Source organism: Sapajus apella, unplaced genomic scaffold (assembly GCF_009761245.1).
Source record: "Sapajus apella isolate SASKATOON/1434 unplaced genomic scaffold, GSC_monkey_1.0 scaffold37, whole genome shotgun sequence".
Classification (NCBI taxonomy): domain Eukaryota; kingdom Metazoa; phylum Chordata; class Mammalia; order Primates; family Cebidae; genus Sapajus; species Sapajus apella.
In genome coordinates, this window is record NW_022436977.1 from 21,127,744 (window position 1) to 21,151,845 (window position 24,102).

At 40.5% G+C, this 24,102-nt stretch overlaps 1 protein-coding gene across 3 annotated transcripts in view; it reads right to left on the reverse strand.

Moving 5' to 3' along the window:
* Positions 1-24,102, reverse strand: part of WDR76 (WD repeat domain 76) — a 40,479-nt gene that overhangs the window by 5,789 nt on the left and 10,588 nt on the right. For 2 of the 3 annotated variants that reach the window (XM_032297632.1, XM_032297633.1), the window contains exons 5-12: positions 23,305-23,431; positions 20,337-20,438; positions 20,189-20,232; positions 18,244-18,397; positions 11,192-11,350; positions 6,004-6,221; positions 4,967-5,119; positions 2,333-2,386 (exon numbers count right to left, since the gene is read on the reverse strand). In XM_032297632.1, the coding sequence (XP_032153523.1) occupies positions 2,333-2,386; positions 4,967-5,119; positions 6,004-6,221; positions 11,192-11,350; positions 18,244-18,397; positions 20,189-20,232; positions 20,337-20,438; positions 23,305-23,431 (1,011 nt within the window). The remainder of the gene's footprint in view (positions 1-2,332; positions 2,387-4,966; positions 5,120-6,003; positions 6,222-11,191; positions 11,351-18,243; positions 18,398-20,188; positions 20,233-20,336; positions 20,439-23,304; positions 23,432-24,102) is intronic. The other variant, XM_032297634.1, reaches the window with a different exon arrangement.

Sequence of the window (24,102 nt, forward strand, 5' to 3'; positions counted from 1 at the left end):
GTTCACAGTCAGTTACAGATCAAACTCTTTATTCTACTCTTTCCCACCTTCTCACTACTGCACTTGACTACTCTAAAAAATAATAAAAAATAACAAAGTTGTAAGGCCAGACATGATGGCTCATGCCTGTAATGTCAACACTTCAGGAGGCCCACGTGGGAGGATCAGTTGAGGCAAGGAGTTCCAGACTAGCCTGGGCAACAGCAAGATCCCATCTCTACAAAAACATTTTTAAAATTAGCAGGGCATGGTTGTGTGCCTGTAGTCCCAGCTACTTGGGAGGCTAAGGCAGGAAGGCTGCTTGCGTCCAGAAAACTGAAGCTGCAGTGAGCCATGATCATGCCACAGTACTCCATACTGAGCAACAGAGCAAGACCCTGTCCCTTATTTTAAAAAAAAGAGAGAGTGGGGCCGGGCGCTGTGGCTCACGCCTGTAATCCCAGCACTTTGGGAGGCCAAAGTGGGCAGATCACAAAGTCAGGAGATCGAGACCATCCTGACCAACATGGTGAAACCCCGTCTTATAAAAAAAAAAAAGAGAGAGTGGTTAACAGGCTGGTTGGCAGACAGCGGAAGGGTTGGGGAAATGTCAGTCAAAGAATATGAAATTTCAATTAATAGGAGGAATACATTCAAGATCTATTGTACATCAGGATGGCTATAGTTAATAACAATGTACTATATTATTGAAGATTGCTGACAGATTTTAAGTGTTTTCACCACGAAATAATGGTAAGCACGTGAGGTAATACACGTTAACTAGCTTGATTTAGCCATTCCACAGTGTATATATTTCAAAACAACATGTTATACGTGATAAATATATACAATTTTATTAGTCAATTAAAAAATAAGACTGGGTGCATTGGCTCATGCCTATAATCCCAGCACTTTGGGAGGGCAAGGCGGGTGGATCACTTGAGGCCAGGAGTTCAAAACCAGCCTGGCCAACATGATGAAACGTCTCTACTAAAAAAAAAATACAAAAATTAGCTGGGCATAGTGGCGTGTGCCTATAATCTCAGCTACTCAGGATCTGAGGCAGGAGAATCAATTGAACCTGGGAGGTGGAGGCTGCAATGAGCACAGATCACGCCAGTGCACTCCAGCCTGGGCGACAGAGTGAGACTCTGTCTCAAAATAAATATATAAATAAATAAAATAAAAATAAAACAAGCTGGGCTCAGTGTCTCACACCTGTAATCCCAGCACTTTTAGAGGCCAAGGTGGGTGGATCGCTTGAGATCAAAAGTTCGAGATCAGCCTGACCAACATAGAGAAACCTCGTCTCTACTAAAAATACAAAAGTTAGCCAGGTGGGGTGGCATGCACCTGTAATCCCAACTTCTTGGGAGGCTGAGGCATGAGAATCACTTGAACCCAGGAGGCGGAGGTTGCAGTGAGCTGAAATCATGCCACCGTACTCCAGCTTGGGCTACGAAATGAGACTATGTCTTTAAAAACACACATATTGGAATATTATCCCACTTAAAACAAGAAAATCCTGTCACAGATAAACATGGAGACATTCTGTTAAATAAAATCAACCGAGCACAGAAAGACAAATACCATATGACCTCACTTGTGGAATTTTAAAAAGCTGAGGCTGGTCCAAAGGTACTAAGTTATCTCAATTAACTGTTCACAGTCAGTTACAGATCAAACTCTTTATTCTACTCTTTCCCACAAAAAATTGTGGACCCGGAAAAAAAAAAAACTGATGAACAAAATGTTTGAAAAAGGAAAAGAAGGAAACAATTCTGAAAAAGAAAATCAACATACTTAAATATAGCCTCTATAGAGTATAAAACTCATGAAACAACAACCAACATATATCACACACTCTATTCCCAACTTCGTAAATACTGACAAAGAGGGATATCTAGAAGACAGCATTGAGTAAAGTTTGATGTAAAATACACACATTCAAAGTAGTTAACACTAGAGTATAATCAAAGAAATGAAGTGAGAAGATGGGGAAGCCCTCTATGTTCGGAATAAACAGACACAAATAAACAGAACTTCAGACAGCCTCATCAGCAAGAGAGTAGCTATAGTCTTCTTAAATAAGATAGCATGAGTAATTCAGGTCAGAATAAAGTCATTAACCTTAACTAAAAATAATCTCCCACCAGAAGAGAACAGCTACTGACTAAAAGAGACTGAACCTCTACAGACACAGGGAACCTGGAAGTAAGAACCCTTCTGGATAGGAACTAGAAAACTGGGACACCTACACAGTATATGTTTGTAGGCAAAAATCAGGACTATTACATCTCTTTGACAATCAGATGTCTAACGTATGCACTGCAACAAACATATAGAAGCCTACCTGATGGTGGTGAGGAGAGGAATGTTAGAAGATATACAGCTGCTGTCAAAAATTCTGCAAAATAAAGAAGAGAGTAAGACATTCTTTTGTTTCTTAAAAACTTTACAAAACAAATATCAGTGTATTTAACAAGCTTCTCATTAGTTCATGGTATGAAATATGTAACTGTCATTTAAAAATATGTAGGATTAGACCAGGTTTAGAGACTCATGCCTATAATCCACAGGAGGATCATCTGAGGCCAGGAGTTTGAGACCAGCCTAGGCAACACAGTGAGACCCATCTGTACAAAAAAATTAAAAATTAGCTGGGCGTGGGGCACATGCCTGTAGTCCGAGCTACTCAGGAGGCTGAGGCAAGTAGATCGCTTAAGCCCAGGAGTTTGAGGTTACACCAAGCTATGAGCACAACCTGTCTTTAAAAAAAAAAAAAAAGAATAGGATCAGGCTCTAACAAATCTTGGCCAAGATACTAAACAAAAGTTAAAGATGTACTATAAAGTCAGTCAGTGCTTATAGTTTAGTGTAGAAATCATTTGGCTGGGTGTGGTGGCTCACACCTGTAATCTCAGCATTTTGAGGCCAAGGTGGGAGGATCACTTCAGGCCAGGAGTTTGAGACCAGCCTGGGCAATATAGCGAGACCTCATCTCTATAAAAAATGAATACATACATACATACATATATATATATATATATATATATATATATATAGCTAGGCAAATGCCTGTAGTCCCAGCTACTTGGGAAGCTGAGGCAGTAGGATTGCTGGAGCCCAGCAGGTCAGGATTGCAGTGAGCCATGATTATGCCACTGCACTCCAGTCTGGGCAACAAAAAGATCCTGTCTGAAAAAAAAAAAATGAATGATAAATGATAAATAGCAATAATTTATTTAAACACTATTACTCCAAACTTAAAATGCACATTCTAAAGTGACAATTTGAACTGTCAAACTACATTCACAATTCACAATAATATGGGACATAAAGGATGTGATCTGAAAATGTACAAATTACCTAAAAGTACATCCATGTATCAACAGCAGTCTCCCTGAGACTTACCAGTTGAAGGCCTGATAGTGTCATTGCCAGACTAAGACCAGCCAGCAACCAAGGAGAGGAGTTGCGTTTTGGTTTTTCAAGAGACAGCGTCTCATTGTGATGCCCTGGCTGAAGTGCAATGGCGCTGTCACAGCTCACTGAAGCCTTAACCTTCCAGGCTCACGTGATCCTCCCACCTCAGCCTCCCAGGTAGTTAGGACTATAAGCACACATTACCACATCTGGCTAATTTTTTTCTGTAGAGACAAGGTCTCCCTATGTTGCCCAGGCGGGTCTTGAACTCCTGGGCTCAACTGATCCTCTCACATCAGAAATGCTAGGATTATAGGCATGAGCAGTTTTTATACGGCAGTTGGAGAGGAGTCTAAAAGCCTCCACTGAGCACCTCAGCAAAAGAAAACCAAACGCACCGCGCGCAGTGGCTCACACCTGTAATCTCAGCACTTTGGGAGGCTGAGGCAGGCGGATCACGAGATCAAGAAATCGAGACCATCCTGGCCAACATGGTGAAACCCCGTATTAAAAAAAAAAAAACGAAAAGAAAAAAGAAAACTAAAAGCATGTCCAACTTCTTCTCTTCTCCTTGTGCCTAGCTTTTCTATGTGGTTTCTAGGCACTAGAGCTTATGGCCTAAATAGATTAGTAGAAAGTTAAACCACTAACGGTTAATGTAACAAGAGTAAACTGCAGTGTAAATGAACAGGAACAGAACAGGAAGCCCTTGAGACAAAGAAAACTGCGAGTGGAAAGGAGATGCTGGCCTACCATTCCTGGTGACTCTCTTTCTGCACCATCTGGTAATACAGACTTTGCTAGAAACTAACTGGACGCCTGTCACACACTGCAGACCATGCTCTTCCCAATACATGGGTTTAAACAGAAATTGGGTGCCATTCTGGAGTAATATATGAATTCCAAAATCACTTAAGGTAAAAACCTTCAAACTGAGAAGTGCTTGCAATTTTAAGCAAAATCGGGGATTCTAAAAGATGACAAAATAATTTTCCTTTGTGACTACACTAATGTTCCTGATATCTTCACTGACACTGTTTTCTGTTCAATTGGTTTATATTACACTTTAAATCCATTTTTAGGCAGTAGCTATAGAAAGGTATTAAAGCTAAAACCCTAGAACTATAAAACCATATCCAACCAACAGTTTGTATAGCATCCCAGTTTTTGCTATTTTCTGTCTGCCCAATGTCGGGGGCTCTGCAATTTCCATTCAGCACTTCACGTGTGGAATAAATCCCACTGACCCCAAAGTATGCTAAAATTATCTCCTTTTCAGAATGCTACATAGCCTGGTTTCTGGGATTCTTCAGTGCTAAAAGGGAAATGTGACCATAAACCCCCCAGGGTAGGTATGGACCTTTGCCAGTCTCAAGGAAATTTCAAGAACTGCTGAAAAGCCATTAAATACAGGTCACTGGTCTTTGGGAACCAAGATATGACTACAAAACAATAACACTAGCAATTTAATAGGAACAGCAGTAAATAAAACTTTTGACTAACACAGTAGTTACAGACTCCTCAGATTCCTTAAAAACATATTTCTGCCTTCCCAATTTACCTCAGATTACAATCAGCACATGTGGTCACCACTCTGTTACCAGTAAGAGGTGAAAAATAGGCAGAAGCGATGCTCTTTGTATGTTCAGTCAAAGAAATCAAAGGCTGACTTCCCCTGCAATTCAGGTGCCTTGCATCATAAATATGAATATCCCTGTAATGGCAGAAACAATGATCAGTGTTGCCATAGCAGATGTAACGAGACTCTACAACAGGACTAAAGATAAGTTAGACACTCACATACTTGCTATACTGAAGAACATTTAAGACAGAAACCTCTAATAATCTGTAATTTTCCCAAAAGCGGTATAGATAACAAGTAAAATACTAGACACATCCCAAAACTATAGTAGATACAGGTAACCAGTGTGTACAGAAAGACCAGTTTTGTTTTATTTCGTTTTTTTGAGACACAGTCTCGCTCGGTCATCCGGACTGGAGTACAGTGGTGCGATCTTGGCTTACTCCAACTTTCGCCTCCCTTGTTCAAGTGATTCTGCTGTCTCAGCCTCCTCAGTGGCTTGGGATTATAGGTGTGCACCACCACATCTGGCTAATTTTTGTATTTTTAGTAGGGATAGGGTCTCACCATAGTGGCCAGGCTGGTCTTGAACTCCTGACCTCAAGGGATCTGCTTGCCTCAGCCTCCCAAAGTGCTGAGATTATAAGCATGAGCCACCACGCCCAGCCATCAAGTTTCTAACTGGTTTTTCAATCCTTCCAAGAAAAAAGTTAACACACATACAACTTATTTTTCCTTAAAATTTAAATTTTCTTCTCATACGATTAAAAGTAAATGCATGTAATGCCAAGGAAAACAAAAATTTCTTTCAGTATTTTCACTATTCATTAAATCTAAAAGATTTTCTCCTTTTCCAAAAAAAAAAAAAAATCACTCAAAAAAGTTTCAATCAGTACAGAAAGGGAAAGTACTTGGCCTTTGGGTATTACAAAAGTCAGGTATCTCTGACAACCAAACTAAACCAGGTAATCGTGACATTGAAAGGTCTACGTCATAAAGCCTTATAAAGACCATACCTCAATCCGGCAGTGATAAAATACTGTCTATGCACTGGGTGGACATGAACAGTTCTTATTTTTCCCATAGAAGAACCGATAAGTTTCTCATAAGAAGTTCCAGGTGTCCGTCTATCCACCAGTGACATCTTTCCATCCCAGTGTCCTACTATTAAAGTGGAGGCATCTTCTGCCAAGAAGTCGAAGGAGGAAAAGCTACTTCTTTCATTTCTATACACCTAAGAATATAAGTACCAATCAGCTTGTATCACATTCCTCTTGTAAAGAAAACCAGAGCATAAATTCTTTGGTAAAGGGTTATAAAACACTTTACTCAAATAACCTCATTTATTCTCCCATCATCCCCATCATATGCACAGGACACAATGGAAACACAATCAGGGTATTTAGGATATCCACCACTTTGAATATTTGTCATTTTTATGTGTTGGGATCATTTCAAGTCCTCTCTTCTGGCTATTTTAAAATATACAATACACTGTTTTTAACTATAGTTACCCTACCTCTGCTACTGAACATTAGAACTTATTCCATCTACCTGAAAATTAAAAAAAAAAAAAAGAAAGAAAGAAAGGCACTGATCAGCTCTGAGACTTGCCTATAAATTAAATGGCCCATCTACCCATGTCAGGGCTACATCCGAAATTTCTCAAACCCAATAAACCTCAGTTCCATATCTACCCTTCACAACTTAACAGGAAAATAACTGAATCAGAATTCTACCCAACAGAAATTAATATTAATCCTAATATGCAAGGTAACTTTGCCAACCAAGTCCAAGATGCACAGCTGAATGCTTACCTACTCTTAGTAGAAGAGTAAATATATATATTTTTGACAGTTAATCAGGCTACATCTATCAAAATGTTTAATGCTTATACTTTTTGACTCAGTAATTTTACTAAGACCTATAACAATGCCTGCTGCAAGACTGCTTATAAGAAGAAGCAACTTAAATATCCACCAAGAGAGATCTGGTTAAATAAATGATGGTCCATCTCTGCTTTGAAATACCATGCAATGCTAAAAAGAATAAGGTAGTTTTATATTATTAACTGTCCAAGATATACTACTAAGTGAAAAGAGTTGCAAAAGGCTATGCATATTAGTATGAATCCATTAGTATAAAGAAGAAGAGAAAAAAATGTATAACTAGGCCATGTGCGGTGGTTCACACCTGTAATCTCACCACTTTGGGAGGCCAAGGCAGGTGGATCATGACGTCAAGAGACCAAGACCATCCTGGCCAACACAGTGAAACCCCGTCTCTAACTAAAATACAAAAATTATCTCGATGTGGTGGCGCATGTCTGTAGTTCCAGCTACTCAGGAGACTCAGGCAGGAGAATTGCCTGAAGCTAGGAGGCAGAGGTTGCAGTGAGCCGAGATCGTGCCACTGCACTCCAGCCTGCCTCCTGGTGAAAGAGGGAGACTCTGTCTCAAAAAAAAAAAAAAAAAAAAAAAAAAAGTATAACTATATGCTTGTAAGCATAAGTGCACTTTCTGAAAGCATACTCAAGATATGAAACAATGGTTACTTGTGAATAATGGGAATGAAAGGCAGATTTACTTTCATTATCTGATTTACTGTAAATATTTTATCATGAGCATGTTATTAAGTTTTTAATCACATGTAATCCACAATGCAATCACTTTGGGTTTAGGACTCATACATATAAAGAACAAAAAAATAAATCTTTCTATCATCTAAGAGAGGACGACCACAATTCTTATTGTTGAATCATGAATTGCTGATTGTTAGTTCAAATAACAAGTATTATTAACTAAGAATAACAAATTAATATACTAGAGGCAACGCAACCCCCAAGCCCGCCAAAAAGATCAATATATACAAATAAAACTTCACATACTCAGTATATTTACATTGTTAAGAGCAGGGGCTTTGGAGTCAGACAAACCCTAGTGTAAATTCTTGTTCTGCCATCTACGTCCTTGAGCAACCTCATAAACCTCTCTTTGCCTCAATTTTTCACCTGTTAAATGCACATTACTCATTTTCTAAGGTGTTATAAACTTGATGTATATAAAGCACACTCAAGATAGTGCCTAGCATAAGGTAACTGTTCAGTCAGTAGAATCAGGAACAAATTTCGAATATATGCAACAGCATGAACTAATCTTAAAAGTGTTACACTAGGTAAAGGAAGCCAGGAAAAAAAGGCTACATATAATTGCAATTGCTTGACATTCAGGAAAAGACAAAATTATAGGGACAGTAATCACATTAGTGGTTGCCAGGGATTGCAGGCAGTGGAAGGAGAATGACTACAAAAGGTCATGACGAAATTTTGGGGGACATGGAAATTTTATACACACACACACACACACACACACACACACATATATTTTGAGACAAAGTCTCACTCTGTCACTCAGGCTGGAGTGCAGTGATGCAATCTTGGCTCACTGCAACCTCCACCTCCTGGGTTCAAGCGATTCTCCCTGCCCTAGCCTCTGGATAGCTAGGATTACAGGCAGGAACCCCCATGCATGGCCAATTTTTGTATTTTTTTTTTTTTCAGTAGAGATGGGGTTTCGCCATGTTGGTCTCAAACTCCTGACCTCAAGTGATCCACCTGCCTCAGCCTCCCAAAGTGCTGGGATTACAGGTGTGAGCCAAGGCACCTGGCTCCGTATCTTGATTATGATGGTTATGTAGGTGCATGCAATTCACCAAAACTGAATGAACTATACACCTAAAATGGTAAATTGTATCGTATGTAACATATTTCTCTTTTTTGAGTGTCTCCCTCTGTCACCCAGACTGGACTACAGTGACACAATCTCGGCTTACTGCAGCCTCCACCTCCGAGGTTCAAACAATTCTCATGCCTCAGACTCCCGAATAGCTGGGACAACAGATGCACACTACCACGCCAAGTGAATTTTTGTATTGTTAGTAAAGATGGGGTTTCCCTGTGTTGGTCAGGCTGGTCTCAAATTCCTAAGCTCAGGTGATCCGCCCTCCTCAGCCTCCCAAAATGCTGGGATTACAGGCCTGGTGGTGGGCACCTGTAATCCCTATAATCCTAGCTACTCAGGAGGCTGAGGCAGGAGAATCGCTTGAACCCAAGAGTCAAAGGTTGCAGTAAGCGGAGATCACACCATTGCACTCCAGCCTAGGCAACAGAGTGAGACTCAGTCTCCAAAACAATAACAGTAATAATTATGAGCCATCTATACATATTTAGAATAACTGCAAAAATACCAGAATGTGTTAATTTTGAGCACTGGCTTATATAAAAAAACTAAGGCATAAACTTGATCATCAATTAGTAACTTCAAAGTAACTTCAGTAATGAGTATATGGTTTTCTGCATTGTGTATCACATACAAATTGCTCTTAAACTGACAATCTCTAAAAATTTTTAAAATTCCATTCAAAATAAGATAAAGGATAAAGATCTACATTTAAATTTTCATCCTAAGTTTTACAAATATTAAAATCTATATATATAGATAGATAGATAGATAGATATTTTTTTTTGAGACGGAGTTTCGCTCTTGTTACCTAGGCTGGAGTGCAATGGCACGATCTCGGCTCACTGCAACCTCCACCTCCCAGGTTCAGGCAATTCTCCTGCCTCAGCCTCCTGAGTTGCTGGGATTACAGGCACACGCCACCATGCCCAGCTAATTTTTTGTATTTTTAGTAGAGATGGGGTTTCACCATGTTGACCAGGATGGTCTCGATCTCTTGACCTCGTGATCCACCCGCCTCGGCCTCCCAAAGTGCTGGGATTACAGGCTTGAGCCACCGCGCCCGGCCTAAAATCTATATATTTTTTAAGTTGAACTTATGGCTGAGTGTGGTAGCTCACACCTGCAATCCCAGCACTTTGGGAGGCCATCACTTGCGGGTCACCTGAGGCCAGGAGTTTGAGACCAGCCTGGCCAACACGGTAAAACCCCATCTCTACTAAAATACAAAAGAAATTACCCAGGCATGGTGGCACGAGTCTATAATCCCAGCTACTTCAGAAACTGAGGCAGTAGAATTACTTGAACCCAGGAGATGGAGGTTGCAGTGAGTCAAAATAAAGGCACTGCGCTCCAACCTGGGTGACAGAGCAAGACTCCATCTCCCCACACACACACACACACACAAAATACAAAAATTAGCCAGGCGTGGTGGTGGGCGCCTGTAATCCCAGCTATTCAGGAGGATGAGGCAGGAGAATCACTTGAACCCGGGAGGTAGAGGTTGCAGTGAGCCGAGCGGAGGTTGCAGTAAGCCAAGCAGAGGTTTCAGTAAGCCGAGATTGCACCACTGCACTCCAGCCTGGGTGACAAGAGTGAAATTTTGTCTCAAAAAAATAAAAAACAAAGTTCAACTTATAATAATTCTCTTATTGAGGCAATCTGATACAGTTAAGCAAATCTGAAAGTTCATCTCAAAAGGTATGTTTGTTTTAAACATTAAGTAGAAGATGTTTTATTTTGAGAGAGGGTCTCACTCTGTCGCCCAGGCTTAAGTGCAATGAAGTGCAATCACAGCTTTACTGCAGCCTTAGTCTCCTTGGCAAAACTGATCTTCCCATCTCAGCCTCCTGAGTAGCTGAGACTACAGGCACACACCACCACACCCGGCTAATATCTTTTAATTTTGGGAGAGACAAGGTCTAGCCATGTTGCCCAAGCTGATCTGGAACTCCTGGCCTGAAGTGAGCCTCCCACCTTGGCTTCCCAAAGTACTGGGATTACAAGCATGAGCCACCACACCCAGCTAAATATAAGTCTTATGCCTAAAAACAGAAGAATAAGTTACTTTATTTAAAAGCTTTGGGAAAAAAAAATTAACAAGCACACATACTATGTGCTAGGCTCTGTTCTAAGCATTTTATCTGCATAAACTCATTAAATTCTCATGACAACCGTATAAGATCAGTACTGTTATATCCCATTTCACAACCAAGGAAAGTGACGCACAAAGAGGTTAAGCAACTTGTCAAGGTCACACAACTAGTAATAGATGATCTAGGATTTGAACTTAGTGTATTTCTCAAAGTCTTTCTGCTATACCACTTCTCCCAATATGATTGATATAATAATTATTCATGGGACATAATAAATAATCCAGAATATCATAAATAATAATAATATAATCCAGAATATAAATAATCCAGAATATCATCTGAGGTCAGCATGTAAACACATTAACATTTACCTCTTCAAAAACAGCCCTGGAAAAATCCCCACAGCGTAACGTGCCATCATAGCTTAGTGACAGTATGTGGGCCGGATTGGCAGGTGAAAAGTAAAGACAGCTAACTGGCTGACTATGGGGATGAAAAACATAAACTCCATCTTCTTTAGGTTGCTGGGTCTGGAAGAGAGTTGGGAGAACAAAACTAGTGAAAAGTAGTGATTTTTGCTATGCTATTATGTCATTAAAGAATTTACACTGGATTATATTGTCTTTTCTTAGTCTATAATTGTAACCACTCTCCCCTTCAGAAAGTCAGAACTAGAAACTTTATCTTGTCATTAACTTTTTTCTAGTTATCAATCCAACAATACCAAGTCACATTAATATTAAGTGACCAGCTTTCTGCAACTAATGTACTACTTTATATATTACTGTCAGTTCATAAAATCCTCAGAAAATGAGAAATCTACTCTTTATTTCACATATGGTATAACTGCTAACCAAAACAGTATCAGTACCTTATCACTTTGCTTCTGCAGCAGGCTTCTGCGTAATATTAATTTACTCATTCTCAGCATAATTTTCATAAGGTATTTGGTCCTGGCACAAAAACGATACTTTTAAACGTATTTTGTCCTCTAAATACACCATTAAAATGCATGTATTTGAATTTCCATATTAATATACCTACTCCTAAGGACTTTTTCCCTTTCCATAATGGATTGCCAACTCCTGAGAAGTCACTTTTCAGATCAAAGTAAGTTATGTTTGTATGCTGTGTGGCATATTATGAATCAGACAAAGCATCACCTCCAAATCTGGCTTATTCTACTCTGAAATGGTAAAGCACTTTTTTTAAATTTTAAATGAAACATTTTTATAAGGGGAAAAAAAAAGAGAAAAAATTATCATCACACATACTCTTCCTGTTACCAGAAACTACTGGCATATTTGTTTAAAGCATTTATTTTCTAAAAAAGCAAACCTTCCTCTTGTTATAAAGAACTCAAACAATGCAGAAATATACAAAGATGAATGTTTTTAAAAAATCACTCCAGGCCACGGGCACAGTGGCTCACACCTGTATTCCCAGCACTTTGGTAGGCCATGGCAGGTGGATCACAAGGTCAGGAGTTCAAGACCGGCCTGGCCAAGATGGTGAAACCTCATCTCTCCTAAAAATACAAACATTAGCTGCAGGTGGTGGCAGGCGACTGTAATCCCAGCTACTAGGGAGGCTAAAGCAGAGAACTGCTTGAACCAGAGAAGTGGAGACTGCAGTGAGCCGAGATAGCGCCACTGCACTCCAGCCTGAATGAGAGAGTGAGACACCATCTCAGGAAAAATAAAAAATCACTCCAGGACCAGTGTAATGGCTCACACCTGTAATCCCAGCACTTTGCAAGGCCGAGGTTGGGGCATCACCTGAGGTCTGCAGTTCAAGACCAGCCTGACCAACATAGTGAAACACCATCTCTACTAAAAATATAAAACTTAGCCGGGCATGGTGGCGCATGCCTGTAATCTTGGCTACTTGAAAGGCCGAGGCAGGAGAATTGCTTAAACCCAGGAGGTGGAGGCTGCATTGATCCAAGATCACACCACTGCACTCCAGCCTGGGCAACAAGAGCAAAACTCCTTCTCAAAAAGAAAAAAAAACTTTCCAAATCTAAAATTAGCCAAAATTATCATGAAAATACTGAGTATTATTATAGACATCTTTATAGTCAAATTCAATGTAATTTAAAATGGCACATATCGCATGGTCCTTTTGTAAAATTTCTTCTCTGTCATTCTATCTGTATAGGTACAAATAAAGATGTCAAAATAATTTAAGAATATGAAGCTAAAGGAATTTTTAAACTTCAAGTATTTACAGAGACGTTATCTCCTACAATGACAAAAGTATAAAACAAGAAGCAACTGTAGTCATTATGCTTTTTATTTTTTATTTTTTTTGAGATGGATTTTTGTTTTGTCACCCAGGATGGAGTACAATGGTGCCTCAGCTCACTGCAACCTTTCCCTCCCAGGTTCAAGCAATTCTCCTGCCTCAGCCAACCTAGAAGCTGGGATTACAGGTGCACGCCACCATGCCCAGCTAATTTTTGTAGTTTTAGTAGAGACGGGGTTTCACCATGTTGGTCAGGCTGGTCTTGAATACTTGACCTCATGATCCACCCACCTCAGCCTCCTAAAGTGCTGGGATTACAGGCGTGAGCCACCATGCCCAGCAGCTTTTTATTTTTTAAACTGTTAATTTTAGACAATTTCCACTGATTACTGATTTGAGAATATTATTCTCATCCTACCTCCAACAGCCTTTTTTTTTTTTTTTTTTTTTTTTTTTTGAGATGGAGTCTCACTCTCTCGCCCAGGCTGAAGTGCAGTGGCATGATCTCAGCTCACTACAACCTCCACCTCCTGGGTTCAAGAAATTCTCCTGCCTAGGCCTCCTGAGTAGCTGAGATTATAGGCGCTCACCACCACACTTGACTAATTTTTGTATTTTTAGTGGAGATGGGGTTTCACCATGTTGAGACAGGAGAATTGCTTGCACCCAGGAGGCAGAAGTTGCAGTGAGCGGAATTGTGCTACGGCACTCCAGCCTGGGGGACAGAGTGAGGCTCTGCAAAAAAAAAAAAAAAAAAAAAAAAAAAAAAAAAAGGCAGGGTGGGGGCTCACACCTGTAATCCAAGCACTTTGGGAGGCCGAGGTGGGTAGATATGAGGTCAGGAGTTTGAGAGCAGCCTGGCCAGTATGGTGAGACCCCATCTCTACTAAAAATACAAAAATTAGCCAGGTGTGGTGCTGCACACCTGTAGTCCCAGCTACTCAGGAGGCTGAGGCAGGAGAATCTCTTGAACCCGGGAGGCAGAGGTTGCAGTGATCTGAGATCTCACCACTGCACTCCAACCTGCGTGATGGAGCGCAATTCTGTCTCAAAAACAAACAAAAAGATTTAGTAAGTTTCTCATATTCCTGGAATGCAGTGTACACATTCAACTGCCAATTCAATTCTGCCTTAATTGCAGGAAAATTGTCTGAATATATTTTCTGTTCCATTTGTTGGATCATCTTTAACTGCCTTTTTCTTCTTTTTAGATGGAGTCTCACTCTGTCACCCAGGCTGGAGCACAGTGGCAGGATCTTGGGTCACTACAACCTCTGCCTCTCAGGTTCAAGCGATTCTCCTGCCTCAGCCTCCCGAGTAGCCCAGAGTACAGGCGCCCGCCTACTTTTTGTATTTTTAGTAGAGACGGGGTTTCACCATGTTGGGCAGGATAGTCTCTATCTCTTGACCTCGTCATCTGCCCACCTCGGTCTCCCAAAGTGCTGGGATTACAGGTGTGAGCCACCATGCTTGGCCTTGTTCATTATTTTATACCAGGATTCATACGACTGTTACCATTCCCATGGGCCAAGAAAACTTCCTTTGAAGATAATCAGTTCTACTATTCACCTTCCCTACTTCCTCTATTTTTTCCCAGCAACCATTTCCCTATTTCTCATTCAAAAGAGAGAAAATCAGAATACAATGTGCTTCTTTCTACTTTTAATAATATAGGAGAAAATTCTCAGAATTTGGTCCATTTAGCAGTATGGATTCTGTGCACAGGGCAGAGCAGAAGCTAAATTATGCTGTCTCCTAGCTCTGCTACAGGATTTCTCTCCTTGGTAGCTAGTTTTTAAGTGTACTACATTAAGTTCTGCTTCTTTCTTATTGCAATAAGTAAAATTTTTTTTTTTTTTTGCAGACAGGGTCTCACTCGGTCAATCCAACCTGGAATGCATAATCGTGGCTCACTGCAGCCTCAATCTCCTTGGGCTCAGATGATCTTCCCAGCTCAGCTTCCTGAGTAGTTGGGACTACAGGCACACACCACCACACCCTTTTTTTTTTTTTTTTTTTTTTTTTGTAGAGACAGGAGTCTCACTATGTCACTTAGGCAGGTCTGGAACTAGAGGGCTTAAGCGATTCTCCTGCCTCAACTTCCCAAAGTGCTGGAATCACAGGCATGAGCCACTGTGCCCAGCTGGCATCAGGGATCTTATAGAAATGATGAAAATGCCAAGGTTAAATCTTTCTCAGAAAAAAAAAAAAAGAGAGAGAGAAAGAAATGATGAAAATGCTCTAGAACCAGACTATGAAAGTTAAACAACTCAGTAAACTTATTAAAAACCATTGAGGCTGCGCACGCTGGCTCACACCTGTAATCCCAGCATGGGGAGGACAAGGCAGATGGATTACTTGAGGTCAGGAGTTCAAGATCAGCCTGGCCAACATGAAGAAATCTCATCTCTACAAAAAGTACAAAAATTAGCCAGGTGTGGCGGTAAGCACCTATAATCCCAGCTACTCGGGAGGCAGAGGCACAAGAATCACCCTGTGCCAGGATGCACAGGAGGCAGAGGTTGCAGTGAGCTGGGATCGTACCACAGCACTCCAGCCTGGGCAACAGAGCGAGGCTCCCATCTCAAAACAAAAAAAAAGAAAAAAAGAAAATGCTGAATTTCACATTTTAAGTAGGTGGATTGTATGATAAATTATACCTCCATAAAGCTTCTTAAAAAAAAAAATGGGAAATTGTGAGCACAGGATAGGCAAGATGATACTGCTTTTAGACTTGCTAAATCTGCTAACGAGATTGCCAAGTATCCTGGAAAACTAGGTGGATGGAGGTACTGGACTATAGAGACCTAGTAATACAGATTTTTGGAGTCACCAGGAAAGGTAGGAGAAAAAGGATTTTTGGGCCAGGCACGGTGGCTCACACCTGTAATCCCAGGACTTTGGCAGGCCAAGGTGGGCAGATCATAAGGTCAGGAGATGGAGACCATCCTGGCTAACATGGTAAAGCCCCATCTCTACTAAAAATACAAAAAATAAGCCAAGCATGGTGGCACATGCCTGTTAATCCCAGCTACTCGGGAGGCTGAGGCAGGAGAATTGCTTGAACCAGGAGGTGGAGGTTGCAATGAGCCAAGATCACACCACTGCACTCCAGCCTGGGTGACAAAGTGAGACTCCATCTTAAAAATAAAGAAAGAAAAAAGGATTTTTACATAAGTCTTAAATTCTATACAGATTAACTCATCCAAAAAATATCTTCACTTAATCATGCTAATTTGCAATTTTTCCTTCTCAAAATTCTTCAAAAAGTAGTCTCAGGGCTTGGCACGGTGGCTCATGTCTGTAATCCAAGCCCTTTGAGAGGCCAAGGGAGGTGGATCACAAGGTCAGACCAGCCCAGCCAAAACGGTGAAATTCCGTCTCTACTAAAAATACAAAAATTAGCTGGGTGTGGTGGCAAGTGCCTGTAGTCCCAGCTGCTAAGGAGGCTGAGGCAGGAGAAATGCTTGAACCTGGGAAGTGGAGGTTGCAGTGAGCTAAAATCAAGCCACTGTACTCCAGCCTGGGCGACAAGAGCAAAACTCCATTTCAAAAAAAGAAAAAAAAAAGTATTCTCAGATGGGTGCAGTGGCTCACACCTGTAATCCCAGCACTTTGTGAGGCTGAAGCAGGTAGAATGCTTGAGCTCAGGAGTTCTAGATCAGCCTAGGCAATATAGTGACACCCCTGTCTCTACAAAAAATAAAAAAATTAGCCAGGCATGGTGGCACATCACTGTAATCCCAGCTACTCAGGAAGCTGAAGTGGAAGATCACTTGAGCCTGGGAGGCTGAGGCTGCAGTGAGCTATGATCATGCTACTGCCCTCCAGACTAGGCAACAGAGTGGGATCATGTCTCAAAAAAAAACAAAACAAAAAAAAAACAGTAGTCTCTATCTCATTGCTTCCAGTTCTTCCATTACCCCATACTTTCTTAATCTCCAAAAGCCCCTGTTCCTTACTTAACTCATTGTCAAAGCTATTCTCTCAACAAATGGTACCCTATTTTCATAACCAATGGCCTTTTCTCCATTCTTTTAACTTCTCTGCAAAAGGCTCTGCCAACCTTGCATCCTTGAAACTCTTACCTCGGCTTCTAAAATATACTATTCTGATCTTCTTCCCACTTTTTTGCTTCAGTTGTCTTTGCTAAATCCTATCACCTCCTACCCCCACTCACATCTTATCAAAATAAGGGAGAATCTATGATCCCAAAATAAGAGAGAACTTGGTTTCTATCTCTGTCTTCCAACTTGCAAATTTTGTTTACAAACCCCAACCAACTTCAAGGCACCACTGTTTCATCATTAATTGTCCTTATGGCATTTTTCATGTCTTTGGTTTTCTTCCCCAATAAAAAAATAAATTCAGAGAACATTAACTTGACTTTTCTCAATTAACAACAGACAGCACTTCCTTATGAATTATATGCACAATGAATGCAATTCAATATCTATTTCTGGCTCATCAAAGATGACTGGAATCATCCCAAAGCAGGTCCCTGGGAAGATATTTTCATACAGCTTAGAAACTGTGTCTTAGTCCATTTGGGCTGCTAAAACAACGTACCATAAACTGAGTGCTTATAAACAGCAGCAATTTATTTCTCACGGTCCTGGTGACTAGGAAGACCGAGGTCAAGATTCCAGCTGATTCAACGTCTGGCCACTTTCTGGTTCATAGTTGATGCCTTCTAGCTGTGTCCTCATATGATATAAGGGGCAGTGGTCTCTAGTGGGTTTTTTTTTTAAGGGCACTAATCTCATTCATGACCTTATCCCCTCCCAAAGGTCCTATCTCCTAATATCACAGGGATTCGTTTTTCAACATATGAATTTGGGGGGGAAAAATTCAGACCATAGCAGACAATATTTTAAACACAACTAGAAAACTAAGAACTATGTGTGATCTTTTCACATATACATCTAAAGTGTAATAAAGTTTGCTGGCAGTTAATTTATGCCCAGATGGTTAATGATATTCAAGCTAAAAATATTAAAGTTCTATAAAGCAAATTTAAATTCCTCTAGATTTCTAAAATTTAGAATCATAAAGCATCATAAAATGCAAAACTATAAGTCTCACACAACATTTATAAACACATTGCTCTGGCTTATTCTCTTAAAGGCTATTTGCTTTACTCAAACTATAATATCTTCAAAAAATAATAACTTACCAAATCGCAAAGTCCAACTTGCCCAAATTTGGCCCCAACTGCTACCAAAGTTCTAGTTTCTGATGGGTGGAGAGCCATAGAGAATATTGGGCCTGTGGTAACTTTGTAAACAGTATCTTCACTAATGACCATGCCATTTAAATTGGCTTTGTAGCTAAGAAAATTAGAAAGTTAAATTTTATAAGTAAAACCAATCTCAATAGTCAAAATAAGTAAAAGATGATTCAAAAGAAAAACCATAACCAGTAAATAAATACGGGAAACTATTCAATCTCCTGGTAACCAAGGAAATCAAATCAAGCAATACTATGTTTCACTTTTTAAATTAACCTTGATAATTTTAATAACACCAAAAACTGGTAGGCTGAAGTTAAATACACATACTAACACATATTGCTAGAGGAAGAGTAAGTTCATATAAAATTTTCAGATCAAAGAAAAAAAGACTTTTTAGAAACAATTTGGCAATGTGTACTAAAAGCCATAAAAATGTTCATAATACTTGATGCATTAATTTCACTTGTGGAAATCTAACCTAAAGAAATAATCCACTATTATATCCATACACTTCAACAACACATACACAAATACACAGGACTAAATAGAAAGCAACTGCAAATACCAGGCAGGTAGGAGGAAAAGTAAATTCCTTCTACTCAATGGACTATTTTATAATCATTCAATAAGTTTAAAGACTCTAGCAATATGCAGGCTGGGCACAGTGGCTCATGCTTGTAATCCCAGCACTTTCAGATGCCAAGGTGGGCAGATCACAAGGTCAAGAGTTTGAAACCAGTCTGGCCAACATAGTGAAACTCCATCTCTACCAAAAATACAAAAAAATTAGCTGGGTGTGGTAGTGTGTACCTATAATCCCAGCTTCTCAGGAGGCTGGGGCAGGAGAATCACGTGAACCCGGGAGGCAGAGGTTGCAGTGAGCCGAGACAGTGCCATTGCACTCCAGCCTGGGCAACAGTGCAAGACTCCTCAAATTCAAAAGAAAAAAAAAAAAAAGACTCTAGTAACATGCAACCACAAATGAAAAAAGCATTAATGTGGGCCAGGCACAGTGGCTCACACCTATAATCCCAGCACTTTGGGAGTCCAAGGCAGATGACTCATTTGAGCCCAGGTGTTTAAGACCAGCCTGTGCAACATGGCAAAATCTCATCTCTACAAATGTAAAAGTTAGTGAAGTATGATGGTGCATGCCTGTAGTCCAAGATACTTGGGAGGCTGAGGCGGAAGGATCACTTGGGCCCAGGAAGCAGAGGTTCCAGTGAGCCAAGATTGTGCCACTGCACTGCAGCCTAAGCAACAGAGGGAGATCTTGTCTTTTAAAAAAAAAAAAGAAGTATAGGGCCGGGCGCAGTGGCTCAAGCCTGTAATCCCAGCACTTTGGGAGGCCGAGGCGGGTGGATCACGAGGTCAAGAGATCGAGACCATCCTGGTCAAAATGGTGAAACCCCGTCTCTACTAAAATACAAAAAGTTAGCTGGGCATGGTGGTGCGTGCCTGTAATCCCAGCTACTCAGGAGGCTGAGGCAGGAGAATTGCCTGAACCCAGGAGGCGGAGGTTGTGGTGAGCCGAGATCGCGCCATTGCACTCCAGCCTGGGTAACATGAGTGAAACTCCGTCTCAAAAAAAAAAAAAAAAAAAAAAGAAGTGTAACACAAAATTGTATATACATTAGAACATGAAGTAAAAATTGATTCACTCATTTATTCAACACTGAACATATATTTATGTGCCAGGCACTTTTCTGGTTATTGAGATAAAATTTTTGCCCTCATGAAGCTTATATCCTAGTGGTGTTGCATAGGGCAACACTTGAGAGGAAATATACAAAACATCTCACTTTCAAAATTCCCTGTAATGATGTATAGTCTTTATAATTCAAACATCTCAAAAAATATAAAAGAAACACAAGGAATTTCAACTTACCTTTTAATGCTAGATAACTCCTTCTCAGTGTTCTTACTACTTGGCTGAAACATTGAGAGAGATCAAGTACTAAGTTAATACATATATATATATATATGTCCTTAACAGATGATTCTAAAGGCTATTAGCCTTCCTTCCAAAGTGATACCTTGCTCATTCCTGCCCATGTCCGCAGAAATCCTTTAAATCCTTCACTGTTGTCATCTTGATTTTCAGAAGTCATTTCTAAAGGCCCAGGAGGTAACAAAGGCTGTTATAAAAAATAAAAAGTTTTTGGTTTGTCTCCCTGCCCTAGAATGTAAACACAGAAGGACAAAGGTATTTGTCTGTTTTTCTACAACTTCACTTTCTACATCAGCAATTAATGGTGGCATATCATGGATATTCAAAATATTTCTTCAATAAATGAATACCAGGTACACTATAAAGTAATAATAACATGTATTATCTCATTAAATCCTCTCAACAACCTAGTGAATGAGGTATCACATTTTATTTTAATTAATTAATTAATTTTTTTTTTTTTTGAGATGGAGTTTCGCTCTTGTTACCCAGGCTGGAGTGCAATGGCACGATCTCAGCTCGCCGCAACCTCCGCCTCCTGGGTTCAAGCAATTCTCCTGCCTCAGCCTCCCAAGTAGCTGGGACTACAGGCGCACGCTACCATGCTCAGCTAATTTTTCTATTTTTAGTAGAGACAGGGTTTCACCTTGTTGACCAGGATGGTCTCGATCTCTTCACCTCGTGATCCACTCGCCTTGGCCTCCCAAAGTGCTGGGATTATAAGCGTGAGCCACCGCGCCCGGCCAACGTATCACATTTTAAAGACACCGAATTCAAACTTAGGGAAGTTAACTTGCCCGAAGTCACAGAGCCAATAACTAAAGAAGCTGAGAATTGACTCAGATTATCTTAACTCATTATTCAGTATTATACCTACATTAGTAGTTTGTTGTTGCTGTTGTTGTTGCAGAAAGGTGATTTTATTTAGGTAGAAAGAGACGGAAAGGAGAAGAAGAGAAAGCCTTCCACGAAAAGTGTGGAAGGGAATTCCAGAGGGGAAATCCTGGAGGGAGCTCCCACTGTGTGGGAAGGGATAATATTTTTTTCTTTTTTTTTGGGGGGGGGGGTAGTATTTTTTTAAACACAGTTTGTAACGCATAAATGGGTGAGAAATCATGTTAATATGTCACAACTAGCAATTTGTTTCAGTGAATGAGAATAAAATAGAAATACCAGCCAGGTGTGGTGGCTCACGCCTGTAATCCCAGCACTTTGGGAGGCCAAGGTGGGCAAATCTCTGGAGGCCAGGAGTTTGAGACCAGCCTAAACAACATGATGCTCTCACCTCAGCCTCCTGAGGATCTGGGACTATAGGCACATGCCACCACACCCAGCTAATTTTTGTATTTTTTGTAAGGACAGCGTCTCTTTATGTTGGCTAGGCTGGTCTCAAGCTCCTGGGCTCAAGCGACTGTCCTGCCTCAGCCTCCCAAAGTGCTGGGATTACAAGCATGAGCCACTATACCTGGCCATAAATATATTTCTGGTGGGCTGAGGCTTCAAAAACACGTGAAAGCTATTCTTCTATGCTGCTTCCCGTAACACCTAGATTTGCAATTTGCTCCCAAAGCACCAGCCTAATTAGCGCCACTCTCCTATTTACAATACTTAAAGTATTAAAAAATAGGTGTTCTTGAATAAAAAAAAAATCTTAGACAATAAGTTTGCTAAATAAAATGCTACTCACTAAAATTAACATTAATAACTAGTTTATTGATTACTAAGACCTTAATACAATGTGAGAAACTTTACAGATATGATTTCATTTATGCTCACAATAGCTCTTTAGAGGTTTTTTTTTTTTTTTTTTTTTTTTTTTGACACAGGGTCTTACTGTCGCCCAGGCTGGAATGCAGTGGTGTGTTCTTGGCTCATTGCAATCTCCACCTCCCAGGTTCAAGTGATTCTCCTGCCTCAGCCACCCAAGTAGCTGGGACTACAGGTATGCGCCACCACATCCAGTTAATATTTTTGTATTTTTTAGTAGAGACAGGTTTCATCATACTGGACAGGCTGGTCTCAAACTCCTGACCTCATGATCTGCCAACCTCGGCCTCCCAAAGTGCTGAGATTACAGGCATGAACCACTGCGCCTAGCGGAGGTCTCTTTTTTTTTTTTAAACTGACATAAAATTGTACATTATTTACTGAGGGTTCTATTATTGCTGACATTTTTTAAATGGGGAAATGATAAGAAAGGCTAATGAACTCACCCACAATCCTACAGCAAGTAAGCCCCGCAGAAAGAAATACAGAATCCAATCCAGTCTTTATGACTTTGAAATCTTTTTTTTTTTTTTGAGACGGAGTTTCACTCATGTTACCCAGGCTGGAGTGCAATGGCGCGATCTCGGCTCACCGCAACATCCGCCTCCTGGGTTCAGGCAATTCTCCTGCCTCAGCCTCCTGGGTAGCTGGGATTACAGGCATACGCCACCATGCCCAGCTAATTTTTTGTATTTTAGTAGAGACGGGGTTTCACCATGTTGACCAGGATGGTCTTGATCTCTTGACCTCGTGATCCACCTGCCTCGGCCTCCCAAAGTGCTGGGATTACAGGCTTGAGCCACCGCGCCCGGCAGACTTTGAAATCTTACTCATTAATCTGAACAGGCCAGGCGCAGTGGCTCACACCTGTAACACCAGCACTTTGGGAGGCCAAGGCAGGTGTACAGGAGGAGTACAGGTGAGGTCAGGAGTACAAGACCAACCTGGTCAGCATAGTGAAACTCCGTCTCTATCAAACATATAAAAAATCAGCCAGGTATAGTGGCACACGCCTGTAATCCCAGATACTTGGGAGGCTAAGGCAGAAGAATCACTTGAACCTGGGAGGAGGGGGTTCCATGCCACTGTACTCCAGCCTGGGCAACAGAGCAAGACTCCATCTCAAAAAAAAAAAAAAAAAAAAAAAAAAAAAAAAAAAAAAAAAAAAAAAACTCAAGAATGAAATATAAAATTAAACATAATCTAATGAACTTTTAGTCTAGTTTCAACACTTCAAATTTTCAGTATTTTATTAAGTAAAATACTGTATTTGCACATTTTCTTACAGTTTCATCTGCTACTAATGCCGGTGGTGCTGGAGTTGCTGGTAATAAAACTCCTGAAGGATCAGCTTTTAGTAATCGCATTGATCTTCTACATCCAATCCCATTTTCTCTCTTCTTAGGCTTCTTTCTAAAGGAGTAGGGAAAAATTCCTGTTATACTAGCAAAACAATAAAATATATTTACTGATATTAAAGACGTAACTTCTAGGAATGCGTCCCACAGATATATTTAAATACTGCATAGCTATATATACATGACCACAATTATTTTAATAAGAAGTATGGAAAAAACTTAAACCTGAATGTTCTTCATAGGGAGGTGAGGGATGTTAGATAAATTATGGTATACATATCTAATAGAATAATATGCAACCATAAAAAGAATGATATAGATCTTTATATACTGCTGAAAGGAACCCTATGTTATAAAAAGCAAAAAACAGGATGGGCGAGGTGGCTCATGCCTGAAATTCCAGCACACTGGGAGGCCGAGGCAGGCAGATCACAAGGTCAAAAGATCGAGACCATCCTGGCCAGCATAGTGAAACCTTGTCTCTACTAAAAATACAAAACTTAGCTGGGTGTGGTGGCATGCACCTGTAGTCCCAGCTACTCCAGAGGCTGAGGCAGGAGAATCACCTAAACCCAGGAGGCGGAGGTTACAGTGAGCCAAGGTCGCACCCTTGCACACCAGCCTGGCGACAGAGCAACACTTCATCCGCCGTCCCCCACCCCAAAAATGGAAAATTACATTAAAAAAAAAAAAAAAAAAAAAAAAAAAAAGGCCAGGCACAGTGGC